Genomic DNA, 16127 nt, shown 5'->3' on the forward strand with positions numbered 1-16127 from the left:
CATTTTTCTCAATTGCTGTGGCGTTGTAACATTATTACAGGTCAGGAAACAGGCCACAGAGAGACTATTCTGCTCATAAATCAGGTGATTGATCGTCATCCATCTCACACAGAGGACTGTGGCATGTGTCCCCAACCCAGAACACATATCCATAGTAACCCCAGTTGTCAAGAGGGCTATATCTGGCACACTTGTTGCGTTGCTTCTCTCTCGCTCTCTCTCGCTCTCTCTCACTCTGTCTGAGCAGTGGGAGGGAAAACAACTCCATGTGGCAAGTCATTTCATTTCTAATATCATGTGTGTGATCAATCTCCCCTGCAATGAACGGGCGGCACAGTGGAGGCAATCATTCAACATTTGTGGCAGGTATGTGGTATTGACCGAGGGAAGATGAACCACGGGTATGCACGGATGTGTGCCTCTGGATATGTGTGTGAGTGACTTAGAGGGAGGGAGATAGAGCTTTCAATCTCAGCTGAAGCTTCCTGGATTTATTCTAGAAGGATTTTTAAACTTCATTTCGAACCTTTACATCCCAAGCAGTTCTCACTGACAACCTCAAGTGGAGTACAATCGATCGGATGGCCCCTCTATATTAATATTAAAGCAATTTTTATTACTTTTGCAAGAATTATCTGACATTGTGGGGTTTTCATGCAGAAAAAATATGACCCGTCTCTGCCACAAAGTTCTTGCTGACAGCTTCCTGCCATATTTAACGTCCTTTAATATCAATTACAAAGTCAAGTGGCTTGCCATAATTGAATTTGTGCTGTGCGCTGACGTCCCCTGTTAGGAATCACTGTCTTGTCCAATTAAGAGGAGCCTTATTATTGGCCAAATTGTGAGTAGCCCCATTAACGTGGAAGGAAGATTCTACCCTTTAACTGACGTACAGTATTAATGTTGACATCCTTCCAGAGTTGTGCGTCACGATGGGTGTGAGGACTGTAAATTTAACTGACTGTCAGGATGTCCTTGATTCTTCATCCTGTAAGAGTGGAAAAAAGAAGTTGGCGAAGAGAGGGGAAAATATATGTTGTGGACGTACTGTAGCGGCAGTAGATAAATACACGGGGAGAGACGGATGATGAGCGGCTGCTCTCTAATAGGAACCAAGGTCTTGTTGCGCTGGCGTGTTTTATTTACAGCTACTCTTCATCAGAGTGACACGCCGGGTCCTCGGACCATCCTTAATAGAAACTAGAGGCAGAGGAGGGATTCTGTATTCCATTTCCGAATGGGAACACATGTCGAAGAGTGGCCTTTTACATATGCATGAATAACAGAATGATGCATTCACTGTGAGTCAGTGTTCTGGGTAATATATTGCTGGAATTACTGGAAGACTGTGGAAAGGTAAGCATCATTTGTCTGGGGACTCATCAATGTCTGGTGAAGAAATGGGGACTAATGACTGTACAGCAGAGGGGAGGAGAGAGGCTAAATTTGTCTCAATCAATGTCAAGGAATATGATTGTGAATCTACAACTGTCATCAGTGTTCACTGGGGGGACGTGTGTTAACAGTTTTGCTAAGGGGTGGCTGTTGGTGAATATAAAACAGAGTCGTTTCCTGCCATGCAGAGAGTAAACTTTAAGAGCTGAGTGGACCAAAAAGCTGAAAAGCTGCTTGTTTTTGAAAATGACATGCAATTGCTCTGAATAGACGGAGCTATTGTCCCTGTGTGTCCACGGGGGTAAATGTTTGGTGGCTGACAGTGACGCTGCCCTGTTTTGCCTCATTGGAAATCACCGATGAACAATAAAAGCTCTTGACAGCCCCTTTTTTTTTAGAATGGTTTCCTAACTGCTGTGTTGATTTGGGACATAAAGCAGAATCTTACAAATTAGATGAATGGTAAAATAAATCAAGCATGGACTCAGAGGAAATTCACTGAATATTATATAAGTTTTGCCCCCCAAAAAAAGCCAGTTAATTCTCGAGCTCAAATGTCGGCTTTTTTGTCGCTGTAACAAAAAGACAGCAGGTCCAGTCCTCTACACAGCAAATACGTCATCATACCGTAACACCATAAAACCTGTCCTAAGCAAGAGGCATCACAGTAAATCCCTGGGATAACAGAAACCCCTGATGCCTGGGAAGTATGGGAAGCTGCCTGGAATAAAACTGAATACCAAAGATAAGAAGACATAACCGAGTTAACAGTGTAATGCAAAGAAATGGTGATGCCCATAAAATATTTTTGAAAGCTAGTAAAGTATTTAGAAAATGTTCTATTCAGTTGCCTTTGCAATGTGTGTGTATGCCCTTTTATTCTATTCTGTATTCAGCTATGCTAAAAGTCATTCTCAGTAACCTCCGAAGCTCCTTCTCACTGATTGTAATCCATGTTCGGAGGTGAGAAAAAAGAATAAATGCATAGTTATTACTTCAGAGAGTCTAAAGTGAGACCTTACATGAACTCTGTAGTTTCCATTTCATATCAAATAAAATGCAACTGTGGGGTGCACAGAAAAAGGATTCTGCTCTTTTCGGCACACTGCCAAGTAACCAAACAGGCACATTTAGGGATTTCTCACATGGCTCTTGCAAGCATCTATTGTATAGTATGTCACAAGTGGCCAACAAGGGAGTTGATTGTGGGGTTAATACAAACACAGCACCACAACCCATTTTCAGAGAACAAGATCTTCTTTTTTAATAACCAAGGATAGCAAGCGTGATAGAAATAGAGCAACAAAGCTAGACTTTGTCCACGAATCAGTCAAATCCCAAAAAAGATATAATTCACTTTTGATTATCCACAATCGACCAAACAGATTTCCAAAGGACTCCACTTTTGCCACTTTTGTACATGCTAACCTCCTAGTATATTTTTTCTATTCTAGAGGTTTTTCTGCTTTAAATGTCAGCAGTTAGGCATTTAAGTGATGACGGATGAGGTACTGGAAGGGTAAACGAAGGAGGTCAGTGGCTTGTAACCCTTCAATTTCATTAGGCAGTGGTACTTAAAGTGTGAAAATGTCTTCAAATAATCAAAGTAGTTCTTTTTTGTGTGTTTTTTTTTCTTCTAAAGGTTTTGCTGACCACGTTGTTCTTGTCCAGGAACACTACACACTGTACTCAGACCACATTCATATGTGGGAGTTCCCATGTGCAACCAAAGGGTTTTAGTGTTGCTCTACAGATAGAAGCAAATCATTGCTAAATGTACTGGACAAAAAGAAACTCTCAGAGCTGCATTAAATCTGATCCATTTTGGTGCCTTTTGAATCATAAAAAATCATCCAAGAGCAAGGAGATTTTTTACATGAATTTTTTTTGCACTGAAAAGGGCAGAGACGGATTATAAACACCGATTTTTACACAGAGAGCCAAGAGATGCTTCCTGTAGACTAAATGGCATGGAGTTCAAACACAGACTAACTCCTGAAATGAATTGTACATCATGGATTGAACATCACTCACTGATAGCAGGCTATACAACAATGCATGAGCATGGGGGTTCACTTCAATCTTGATGTGCTGTATTAAGCAAAAATAGACATAATTATTCTGTTCGCCCAACCATTCAGGCCATATCAGCATTCTAACAAAGAGGAACCACAGCAGAGGACAAATGGATACATTCTCCTACGTGTGCATGCTGAGGATTAGTATGGCAGGTATGCATTGTATGTTTTTGCACTGTTTCACCCCAAGTACAAATGCAGACAAAGCATTACTCAAAGACGGGTGTTTTGAATTTAATCGTCTACAGATAATAGTGGTGCACATACAGCACTGTGCAGGGGTCTTGGAGTTTGTGTGCAACTCTGAGCCCAGTGAAGAGGAAAGCAAGTGAGATAAAGGATTCATTGTTCCTGAGGGAGTCAATGAAGTCATTTAATTTCCTTTAATGGGCTGACACTTACAGGTTTGATTGTCTACAGGGAATTTCCTTTATCAAAAGGTACAAACAAAGAGCAATATATGAGTTTGGACTGGCTCAGTTTGTCTAATCTGATATTCAACCAATAATTTGACCAAATTCAGATGGATCCCTATGTTCATCCTTAAGAATTTGTAGATAAAAAGTGAGACTTTTAAGAGTTTTGATTGAAATTGAATCAATGTCAATGCATTTGGATTATATCTGGTAAATAGAAGCATACAAACCGCTGCAGGACCTAACCAAAACCTGAATTGTCACATATTGTTACATCACATGTAAGGGGTACCAGGTGAGAGAAAGTCGTACTGCAAGTTTAGAGTTTTAAATGAGACTGTAAGCCTAATTTTTTATTTGCTATAAAAATATGACCAAGCAAATCGCCAAAGTTCTAGCTCACAAACAAAGGAACCCTAAACCATGAAAAACGTTACCTTGAAAAAAACATGTGCTATCACATCAGGATACTCACCTTCCCACCCCCGCTGTGTCTTTCCATTCCATAAAAATGAAAGCATTGCAATTTCAAACTGGCTTTCATTGCCCAGAATCCCTTTTACAATGGCACTCTAACTTGCAACCAGCACGGCTTCTAATAAAGCCGTACAAGCTAAAAGAGAAGGAACAAAGGACGGGGGTCTGGCTCGGATGGGGTGTTCATTTATCAGTGGACACATTTCAAATCCTTGCCCCAGGCAATGGCTCGTGAAGCATCCGAGGAGATAGCCCGTAGGGACTTCTGCTGGAAAAGCAGAAAACCCTTTGATGAGCCTTGGGCCATTCCTGCACCTGTGCCTAATATGCATGGGTAAAAACCCAGACGCAAGCAGCCTCTGGTTAGAAAAAAAAAGCCTAAAAACAGTTTGGCAAAAGACTTGTTTTACGTTTCATGATAGCCAATGATGGCTGTTCCTCTAGCTTGCACTTATCTTACTGTAGAAAGTAATTATTTTGAGTCAGGAGAGGGATGTGTGTAGTATTAGTGCCACAAAATGTATATACTTGGATCTTCCTACATAGGCCACAGCTGCATCCTGTGATGCAAAGTTTCTCAATGGATCCAAAATGTAACTCACTCATACTCATTTTATTCATTCAGTCAGTCACTCACTGTTGACATTTGCACCTAAGGAGGCGATTTGAGGAATGAGCATGTTAACAAACATCACTGAACCAATATCATTGGCTCACCTCCTCTCCTCAATACCAACAAACTGAGCGGTGTTCATTGCATCTACTGTGTAGATGTTTGGCAATATTGTGCTTTTGTAAGAACAACCTTACACAGGCCAGACAATCTGAGTGAGTGCATAACTGAAATGCACAAGGTTTATGTGATCTATCATTGTGTAATTAATAGGTGTTGCAAACCCTTCAACAACAAACAAGTCTATGTGCCTATTGTCTTCTGCAGCAAATTAAAACAAGATTATAGCATGGCACTGATCCGCAAACATCAACAATTAAATATCCCATCACCACTCACAGAACCTCCAATTGAATAACTGTGTGCTTGTGGACTTCAAAATCAAGATGTTGAAAGACAGGACAGCCCTGTTTTTCATCATGACTGGCTGGAGTCTCCAAGTACAACAGCACAAGGCCATGTGATTCCCCCTGATGGTGACTGAATCCCAGTTTGTGCTTTCAGGCACAAGAAAAGGGGTTTAGCTTTAGCTGTAAACATATTGGATACTCTTGAGTAAAATATAATAGAATTTAGCATTTTCCGAATTTGGTTTTCAGGACTGTCTCTCGTTAGATCAAAAAGAAGTACAGTAGTTGTGGCAAAAAGACTAGACTTACCTGAGCCTCTCTTCGACACCACTTTCAGGCAATGGACCACAATGGCATGAAGCAGGATCAGAAGAGGAATGGGAGCTTTCATTTTTTACCAGTCCTACAAGGAAAAAAAAAGCTTGAGTTATTATTCAGTACTGCAACAGGCTGTGAACACACTAAATCCATCCAAAACATCAAAAAGGGGTGTTTTGCCAGGAGATGATCAATCACAGTTCTGATCTAAAAAAAAAAAAACAAGTTCTGATCTGATAATTACAGAACTTTTAAAAGATGTAAGGTCAGCTGGAAAAAAATCCAATACCAAAAATTGTAACCCCAAAAGTGTCTGTCTGCCTGGGCTATATTAATACCAGCATCTCTTCAGGGACTTACTGTACAGCATAATCAGGGGGAAGCTGTTGATGATGCAAATGTCAAGATGCATCTCTATCAAGGCAAACCTGGTTTTGCAGCTTTGTCAGCTACCTACAACACTAATCCAACCTCTCCCCCAGCCACCATGACATAATCAGGTGCCCACTTCGATCAGGATATCTCTCCGTTAACATACAGGGAAGCCGTATGAGATGGTGGATAAAACTGAATGTGGCTCAATACACTGAAAGCTACCAAAGTTGATGGTAATGACAATAATGGTGATGTTAATGTGAATTACATTGAACTGAGGTCAATGTCAGTCAAACACAGTAAGATTGAAAGCTATCACTCTCCGGAAATGTCCCGGTCTATGTGCATGTTTTAATGATGAACACAAAAAAACAGAATCACGGTAACAAACATATTTTGTGATAATTTTATGCAATGGAAAAGCAATTTGTGATCAAATAAGACAAAATGAGGGAAAAAAAGGAGAAAAAGAAAAGAAAATGTGTTAAAACATAAATTATAATTTGGTCCTGGTACTATGTTTGCCAGCCTCAGAATAAATATCAGTTTAATGCTTGACTAATTAAATGAAACCATATCCTAGGAACAGCTGAAATTAGTCCTAGCTATGAGTAGTCCTTAAATCAAACTTTATTGAATATAAAACAGAACTGGTCTTTAACTCATTAATGTAAACAGAGTTTAATCAGATCTTGCCAGTAGCGAACTGGATTCCTCAGTGATATGCTCATTGTAATAGTATTCCACAGTGATTCCATGTGACTGTATAACTGGTTTTTTTTGGCTACTAATTCATTTCGCTGCTACAGACAGGGGTGCCATCACTGCTATGGCTCGACAAGTTGTCCATATAGGCTACAAGGGCGCTTCCATTGGCATTTGAGTCACGACAAAGATGCTTCACATAGATTCCACAAAGCTGCATCAGAGAGCCTTTGAGGGGAAACCCTGAAAAGCCACAAAAACCCTTGAGACATTCACAGAGGCATGCAAAACTGGCCAGCAGCCAAAGATGGCGACATTGCCGTGTTCTGCTCGTCAAAGGCCTTTTGTCGTCAGCCCTTGCTTCCTGCAACCAATGCCACCTCAGAAAAGCTACACGCCACCACACAAAAATCTTATCTTTTTAATTAGTTTTCCATGTTGGGTGCAAGTCTGCAACATTAGCACAAAAGCCGAGGTCTCTTTCTTTGGTTTCAACACAGAGGAAACGACTGAATCACCAGTTCTGCTCGGTCTCCCTCTAGCTCACAGTGATATCCTGGACTAGTAGGCATCAAAGCAAACACTTATTATCACTGAAAAGGTTAAAATCATGCCATTGAGATGCAGGGTAATTAATTTTTTGTTGATACCAACTACACTGATGAGCAAATATAGTAAGTCCTCTTCTGTTGGTTACACTGATCATACACTATGTCTGCATGTGTGCAGAGCAAAAACTGTGGATTATGGGATTAAATATATTAAAGAACCACACATGAAAACATGACATAGTGCTTTGCTATAAGCTTGTGTGCAGGCGTTGAGAGGAACGTAGCTTCAGAAGTGAGGTTTCACAAAGCCGTTTCCAAGGACACTGATCTCACCGTTTTTTTTCCTCCCACCAAGGTTAGGGCAATGGAGACATATAGGGGGTAAGGGTATTGATTGGAATGGTAGCAAGAAAAACTTAAGTAGTAGCATAAAACAGAACAAATAATGTACTGTAAATATAGGCTGAGATGAATAACATAATATGCAACATTGCAGTGCACAACAATTGCCGTAAAGTACAACGGTAGTGCAAAAGTAGTAGATGCAAAAAAAAAAGTAATTACAAAGAGTGTCATGTCAATGTATACTGAGCATTGTGGTATAATGCAAAAAGAGTAAGATAATATTGGTTATGGAAAAGGAAAAAGACAAGAAAGTTATTCAACATCATCTATAAGCTATGGCAAACAATTAAACACTGAGCCCTATTACAGGGCAATACATTTTACTATGATACATTCCAAACCCAAAGAGATTCAGTTTAATACCACAAAAGACAAAGCAAAGCAGCAAATCCTCACTATGGATGTGCTGGAACAAGGGAATGTTCAGTATTTTTTCTTAAAAAATGGCTTAAGTGATTAACAAAATAGCTGCTGATCAATTTTTTTGTTGGTCGACTAATTGTTTCAGCTCTAGTTCAGTATTATTAAGGGCTAGATGTGGAGCATGTAGAATAGATGAAGGTGAGATAAGTGACGTGTGAGTCCTCATTGGTGGTGGTGTGGGGGAGTGTCTTAGAGCCTGAGGGAAGACACTGCCATGTAAGTCAGCGGATCTCTCTGTATCTCCTGCCAGTCAAGCAGCAGGGTGCACAGACTTAGGCTGGACTAGATGATGTCCTTAACAGTTCTGTTAGCTCTGCCCAGGCACCAATGTTGGGCCATACGATAATAATGCTCTCTGTGGGTTTCATGATCTGCTGCAGATCTTAGGCCTCGTGTATGTGGTGCCAGGCTGTCATCTGAGAGGTCGGGATAGTTTACTTTATCCCTCTGAGGAAGTCTGAGGGAAGCACACAGTAGTTGTATTTAGTAGTATTTTGTCAAGGTGTGTCTGCTGATCCAAACTGCCAGTGTCTGCTGGTGAGTCCACTTACAGAAGGTAGTACTCAGACAACGACTGCTGAGCTTGTCACAACAACATTCAGACATAGGTGCTGTTATTTTTGAGAGAGCTGAGTGGAGATGATATCCTGTGGATCTGTTTGCACCAAATTCAGTCCAGTGGGGGATCTTTGGCATGCTGCACAACAAGCTCTTCAAAGCACTTCATAATGTTGGAGGTGAATGCCACAGGAGGGGAATTGTCAAGGCAGGATGGCGCACTGAGGAGGGTTTCTGCAAGAGTGATGTGCTGAGTATGTTGGTTAAGACATCAGCTAAACGTTGGGCTTCACATTTAACCTCATCGGGGTCTCTCTCACGCCTTCTGCACACACAAGTGCCAGGTCTACTGAGGAGAGGGGAGGCTGCTTTAATGGCTGGCTCTATTGAGAAGATCAAAGCAAACATAAAAGGTGTTGAGCCAATCTGGCACCCACTCATGTATTGATGTGGGCATTCTTGCTTTTGTATTACATGGTTACCCTCCAAATGTCTACGTGGCTGGTATCTGTGCTATGCTTTTCTCTTTGTCCATGATGGCTGCTTTCCGTCTAGCTCCTGCGGTGTTACACAGATTTTTTTTTTACTCTGGTAAGACCCTCAGCCTCATGACTTTGCCTTTGTCACAGCATGATCAGCTAATTTATGATGAAACCAACGATACATATTTGCCTTTGTTGGAATGGCTCTCTCGGTTGCTATGTGTCAGTCCCTGCGCTCAAGCTGGAGAGCTGCTACAGTTCCATCAGTCCGTAATTTAGCAACTGATTTTACTGATGACTTGCGTCTCTTAATCAGCTGGGAGGAAACATAACATAAAAGTGGTCTGATTGTTCTCGATGGAGGTGGAGAGGGCTTAAGTAAACGCTGCAGAATACGGTGTGCATTGTGGTTAAATTTGACCATATCTTTGACTCCCTGCTTCTGCTGGTGATGGAGTGTATTTAAGATGGTGGCCACCTGTTTGAAGAAATGAGCCACTCAAAGGCTTATCAAGGTCAAACTGAATTTGTTATCAGTAGTCATGAAAAGGGTGTCAATGTATTATTGTCGCTATCATCCTACTTCTTGGCACATGGTTATTAGCTAGTGAGGAGTGAAAGATTCAGTGCGGCTGTCTAACTGTCAGAGATATGATCAGGAACACAATAGAGCAGGAAAAAAGCAAGAAGACTTATCCCCCTTCAACAAATGAATGGATACTGGACGTCCACAAAAACATGAAATCTTGGAAAAAAGATAGCCCTCCCTTAAAAATCAGGCAATGAAAGCTTATCCTGTCAAGCATCTCATAGTGTGCCATTTTTTAAAGAAAAGCTCATCCAAAAGGTGCTGTCACCTGCCTCTCATTCTTTGATTGTTTTTTTCCTCAAGCATCCACTTTCTCCCCTCCCTGACAACGTTTCCTCCTCAGCGGATTCATCCAAAATTCAATTACTTTCGAGGAGGGTTCAGCAAGAGAAATGGGGCACTCTCTCAACACTCTCTGGGCTCGGAGTTGGCCCTTAGGAATGCATCTCCCTCTCAAATTCGCACACAAACAATTTCAGCAATCGACGATTGAGGCTTTGCTGATTTACTACAGCTTGCCGGGCGGATACTGAGATGATGATTTATACGGATCTCTCATTTCAAGTCTCTCTTGCTCTGTCACACATTTCTTCAGGCTGTTCACACTGAAGGCCCTCGTGCTCAATTCTGAACCACTGCTCATATCTGATGTTTCTGGATGACTGTTCATATCTTTGTAGGGTGTTACCCATATCAGATACCAATGGGAACTGACAGCAAGAAGCAATAACAGACATCCTTTTTTTTTTGTTGCCCACCCATCTCCCACTTGTTTGGAAAGCATTTCAGTTCTGTATCTTTGACTATGGTGTTAAACGTGGACATTTTGTTTCTTTTTACTCTTCCAGTGTTTAGTCATGTCATTCCACGTGCAAGCAGTGGCTGAACTGACAGCCATGGGTGTCACAATTATGAAATTATCTCTTATTTTCAGGGAAGCTCTCAGTGAAGTGTCAGAAAAATTCGATGTCCCAATCCTTTGTCAATCCTTGCCTTGAATCACATATCCAGATTGGAATAGAAAGAAATAATTAAAGCTGCAACACCCTCAGTTGTAGTTTGAACATCCACCCTTTCTGTCTCTGTCATTGCCCCCCACCACCCCCAATCCCCAACCGCCTTCCTCCCCATGTCATCCCCCTGCCCACTTCCTCCTACCTCCAGTCGGAAAATTGATATGTACTCTGCTGGGTGAGTTATTAACATTTCTATTTGTGAGGAACACTTTTCAAGCCCTTATACCCTTGGCTGACGCACACACACCCACACGAGTCTGTGCTCTCCTCACTGAATTATTCCATTTTAGATTATCTAATAACCCTGCAACCACAAGCCTCCATGCTCTTAACATGCACACAAGAAGTGAGAGAGAGCGAGCGAGGGAAGAGGACGCTTCTCAAAAGCAATTGACGTCTCTAAACATGTTTAACAACTTGAATGCCTTCAAATGAATGTTTCTTCTGCGTTAGTGTAAAAATATGCACATAGTCCATTTCCTCCCTGGCAACAGTGAGGAAGAAAACAGCATGAAGAATCAACAGCACAATCGACAGATGAATAAGGTACAGTACAATGAGAGACACACACTGTGTGGACTAATATTATGTAATAGTGCATTTTCATCAGTTGCTAATTTATCTGTCTGTGGTGAGGATAAAACATGGTCATGTCATTTCAGAAACTGTTTCAGGAACAGCTTTAACGTTGCTTAGAGTTGCTGCCTGGAGACATATTCTAGCCCCTGGCATTGACATTGTTCTAAAATGTGATGTTCTTAGTAGTAACGTGCTAAAATGTGTTTCAATATGATTCAAAACCCTCTTCAGAACTGTGGGAAGATAATTCTAGTGCACAAAAAACATCTACCTTTAATTTAACTTGCTTTAAGAGGTCCAATTTTAGAATGACTTAAAAAAAAATATCAGAACCAGACCAAAAAATGTATTACCATGTGTAATTTCTGTGAATTGTAGAACCCGGTTGGTAAAATGCTCAAAGGAACAATGCTGCGGACATGACCTCAGTGTCCTCACTGCTAGCTATGTCCCTGGTGCTGATAAAAAAAAAATAAACATTCCAGTGTACTCATCTTCAACCTACCACTGATGCAGAAAAATCCTATCCTTATAATACCACCAACAAAACTCCTGTTTGATCACAACTTAAGCAGTTCAGTACAAACCGTAACCGTAATAATACAGCCTAGCTTTCTAGCTTATGCATGTTGAAATAACAACATCACAGCTGTAGCTATGATCTGGAGCTCTGGGTTCAGGGAATCTCTTGTTGCTGTGATGCACTTGCTGTGTAGAATTGCCCAACATTCACTCAATCTTAATTTTATAGATATATATGTGGGAATAATGAACTCAACAAATGACCAAATAAACTGCTGGTCTTTGAATTTGCCCTCAGCAGTTAGTAAGCGATGTTGAATTGACAGAAACTGCCCTCTGTAGGTAAAATATGGGTGATACAGTATATGATGTATAATTTATATTTTAGGGTCTTGGGAGCTGTGAGCTTCTAGTTAGCTTGACGAAATGCCCTTTCAATGGATTCCATGGATGAACACAAATGTGCACACATACAAACTGTCTGTGCAGTCACGTCCATTTCTTAGTCCCATTACCTGAGCTGCCTGCTAACTAGATTCTTTATCCTGCCAGGCTGTCAAAGAAATGGGATGACATTAAATGAGCGGCGCTCTCTCTTTGGATATTCCAGGCCAGGGCTAAGAGGGCCGAGGGAGAGCCTGCTGGAATCACTGAGAGGAAGAGGTGAAAGGGGAAGAGAGGGTGAATGAATGCTAGAGAAGGGAGGAGAAGATAGGATGAGGAGAAGGTGGCCATGAGAGGCACTGAGGCAGTATCATTAGAGGGTGCCAAGCAGCAGAGCGCTGAAACACACATAGGATCAAATAACTGGGGAATATTCTGCAAAGTGTAGATTCTTGGTTAAACTAACCATGTTTTGACATCATAGTGGAAAACATCTGAGTTTTACTGGGCTGACTGCCTCTATAATTGTCTATAAAAATGTGTTGATGTGATTTAAAAGATTACACCAATTTGTCGCGTCTACAGAGCACATTTTCCAGCGTTAATAGATGTTGATTTTTCAAAACACAGACACTTATTAAGGCTGTCAAAGAGTTGTTTGTTCACTCACAGCTGCTATGGGCTCTAAAGCTGCTATTCAAAATGTCTAAAAGTTTTAAATTAAGTCTATTGTATATGGATTTATGGCAGAAACAACATAACTATGATGCACATGCTGCTAAATTAATACTGACGACTCTGCTCTAATGCTAGTTTCCTTATTAATATGTTATGCCTAATCAACTTCATGTAGCTGATATAGCACAATACTGAGACTGTCAAATTTTTCAGCAAAACCACTCCTTTTATACTATCAGAACAGTCACTACGTACTTGTGGTGAGGTAAAAAGAGAAATCTGGCTCATCTACTTTGTTCTTGCAGCAGCTACGTGATAAAATCTGTGTTGACTGACTTGGATTAGCTGTTTTTCAAAGTTACCAGTGTAACAAAATGCAGGAAGCCAGTTAAACTCAATGCATGTATTTTTTCCCCCTTGGGCTTGATCTGCACTGCTGGTGTCAATCAAACCCAATCAGAGATCAAGGTCTGAAATAGGATTCACCTCGAGAGGAGGCATGCTACAGTAGCTGCTGAATGACACTTGTAAAACCCTGTGCTGCAGGGTTATCTGAAGTCTAACATTAGCTACATCTAACTATAGCAGCAGTAGGTGTACTTCAGAGGAATATTCCCAATGCTAAATAAAATGAAAATTCATCAAGCCGTGGTTGAGACTTCCAATAGCAACGACAAGATATTCACGGGCTGAAGCTTTCCTCTCTTTATCTCTTTCACACACACAACCTCTAACACACATTCTTACTCAACACCTAAATTTAAATCTGTGACACTGAGGCTGATCTGCTGCTGAACCGACGAGTTAACTCTACAGTATGCTAATGCTATTCATTGGAGAGCATCAAAGTCTGAGTTCTTCAAGCAGCAGTGACTTTAAGAAAGTAAAAAACACTGCATATTTTACAGTATAGCAGCAGGAAGACTTTTCATTAGATGTGTGTGTTTTTTTTTTTGGTTGGCCTTTTTGGATTCTCTAGTACTACAGAGCAGTTCTTTATAGATTACAGGAAAACATAATAAGGGATCAATAAAATGTCCAACATAAATGTTCTTAACCCATAAAACTGTAACTAAGTAAAGGCCTGCAAATTTGAGAAATAATGCCCTGGTGGATTTTGTGGTTTGCAGTTTCACTTCAGCTGAATATACGGTCTTGTTTAAGCAGCACAACCGTGGGCTGATTTAAGGGGGAATGAAAGAGGATTGTCGGATTATTAACACAAGTTAATAAACGCCTACCCTACAGCAACTACAATCATTAAGGCTGCTAAACATTTATCTTGCTGATTTTTTCCTTTATCAAATCAACCACCAGGAAGAATCAACTTGAGCCATAAGCAGAGTAAATGCATAATGCAGCCAACAGCAACAAAACAAACAAAGCCTTTGAACGCATAATCAAAGTCTTTCTTCTCACAATGTGCTTGAAATTGTACAGTCAATTTATCTGACTTTGTCTGCTGAGGTTGTACACTGCTTGACAGTACTTCAGCTTTCATCATTGATGAATGCACAATTCCAGGATAATGATGGATGAGCAGCATGCGGCTTTGGAATGATTTGATTGAAATATACAATATATTCTATTATGGCACGGAGTCTCCTTTGTTTGGTTTAAATTTCACCATAATAAAAACTATGCACACATCTTCTCGTAGGACAGGGCCACAAATTGAACTTGGCACCTAAATTTTTACATATAACATAAGGTATATTGAAGGGTTCATACATTGTAAAAGTAGGCACATGCAAACCCATCAATGTGAAAGCTATTTATCTTCACTGCAACTTTTCTCTGAAAATGTCCCTGACATGTCTGAACCAAACAGCGCTGCAAGCAAAAGTAAACTTAAGTGCTAAGGTGAGCAGACATGCTGTAGTTACCACTGAGAGCTTAACGGCGCAATGCAAATAAGCTTTCACACAATAACAGACGACCCACATCTCCATGCTAGGCAGCCGAGATTCAATATCGTAGGACAAGGAGTGCTGCGTCCCCAGGCCCTTCTTGTAAAGTGGCCCATAAATCAAGAACCCTGTTGAGAGCCGGTCTCTGTGGGTCTGGTCCAGCAGGGGGGAAACAGAGCCGCGCTCTGGCTGGGAAAAAGGCACAGCAGTAACCCCACTCAGCTGTAATGCAAAGGATGTCTGAGCAACACAAAAATATTGCCGTCATTAGCCAAACTGGGGATTAGATTATTACTGGAATTGTAATGTTTGAACATACAAATGATGCTGTGGCTCAGGGTGTTCAGCCATGCGTCTAACTGAACTGGGTCAAACTCTATACACTTATTAATGGTTTTAAATTTCAAAGCTCACATAATATGAGTGTACATAATATAGTAAGGGGTGCTAATAAATAAGTCCAGACAAAAGAAAATCATTTGAAAGTCAGTTCACTTAAAACTCCTGACAAAGACTATTTGTCTGTCTTGTCTAAGCCCTGTACAGCAATCAAACTCATGCATTCAAGGTAGATTACTTGGTCATAATGCAAATCACAGCCAAAAAAAAGTTTGATCTGTCACAACATTACAAATTGCTGTGTGGTGTCTCGTCAACAGTTTACCTGCAAACTCATGTAGAAGTTGTAGGATGTAGGATCTTCTCATCAGTACATTTGGCAACTCACGTTTTCTTTTTTAACTCAACACTAATTCAGCTCTGAACGCAGGCTCTGGCTGTGTTGGAAATCACCCACTCACTATTCCTACTATAGTCTATATTTATACTATTCCTAATGAGCACTCAATAGCTTGAGTTTAACTTACATGTCCAGCAGAGTTTATACAGTGCTGTACAGTGCATACATTTTACACTTCCAGTCAAATACATAGACGCAAAGTAAATCTAACACACCAGGCAATAAATACGGAGTCATTTCAGACACAGTCTCGGTCTGACTCTGACCTATCCTGTACAAGAAGCAGGTTGAAATATATGTATAAGATTAGCTGAAAACACTGTGCTGCCCCAGGTCTCGTGCAGTGGCTAATGACAAATGAACTGCTAATGAAGCGCTTCTTGATTTTACTCACTATTAATCCCTTGACGTAGTTGTTCTATTTAGGGCCTGCCTGGTCCACAGCGGGGAATTTGGCACGGTCAGGTTTCCTACAGAGGTAAGTCATGTATGCATTCATAT

At 40.8% G+C, this 16127-nt stretch overlaps 1 protein-coding gene across 1 annotated transcript in view; it reads right to left on the bottom strand.

Moving 5' to 3' along the window:
- The window catches only part of LOC139223664 (interleukin-1 receptor accessory protein-like 1), a 235375-nt gene that overhangs the window by 196859 nt on the left and 22389 nt on the right, over window positions 1-16127 (bottom strand). Inside the window, exon 2 of the mRNA XM_070855634.1 lies at window positions 5702-5795. Within this exon, the coding sequence (XP_070711735.1) occupies window positions 5702-5783 (82 nt within the window). The 5' untranslated portion in view covers window positions 5784-5795. The remainder of the gene's footprint in view (window positions 1-5701; window positions 5796-16127) is intronic.

This window comes from Pempheris klunzingeri, chromosome 24 (genome assembly GCF_042242105.1).
Source record: "Pempheris klunzingeri isolate RE-2024b chromosome 24, fPemKlu1.hap1, whole genome shotgun sequence".
Lineage (NCBI taxonomy): Eukaryota > Metazoa > Chordata > Actinopteri > Acropomatiformes > Pempheridae > Pempheris > Pempheris klunzingeri.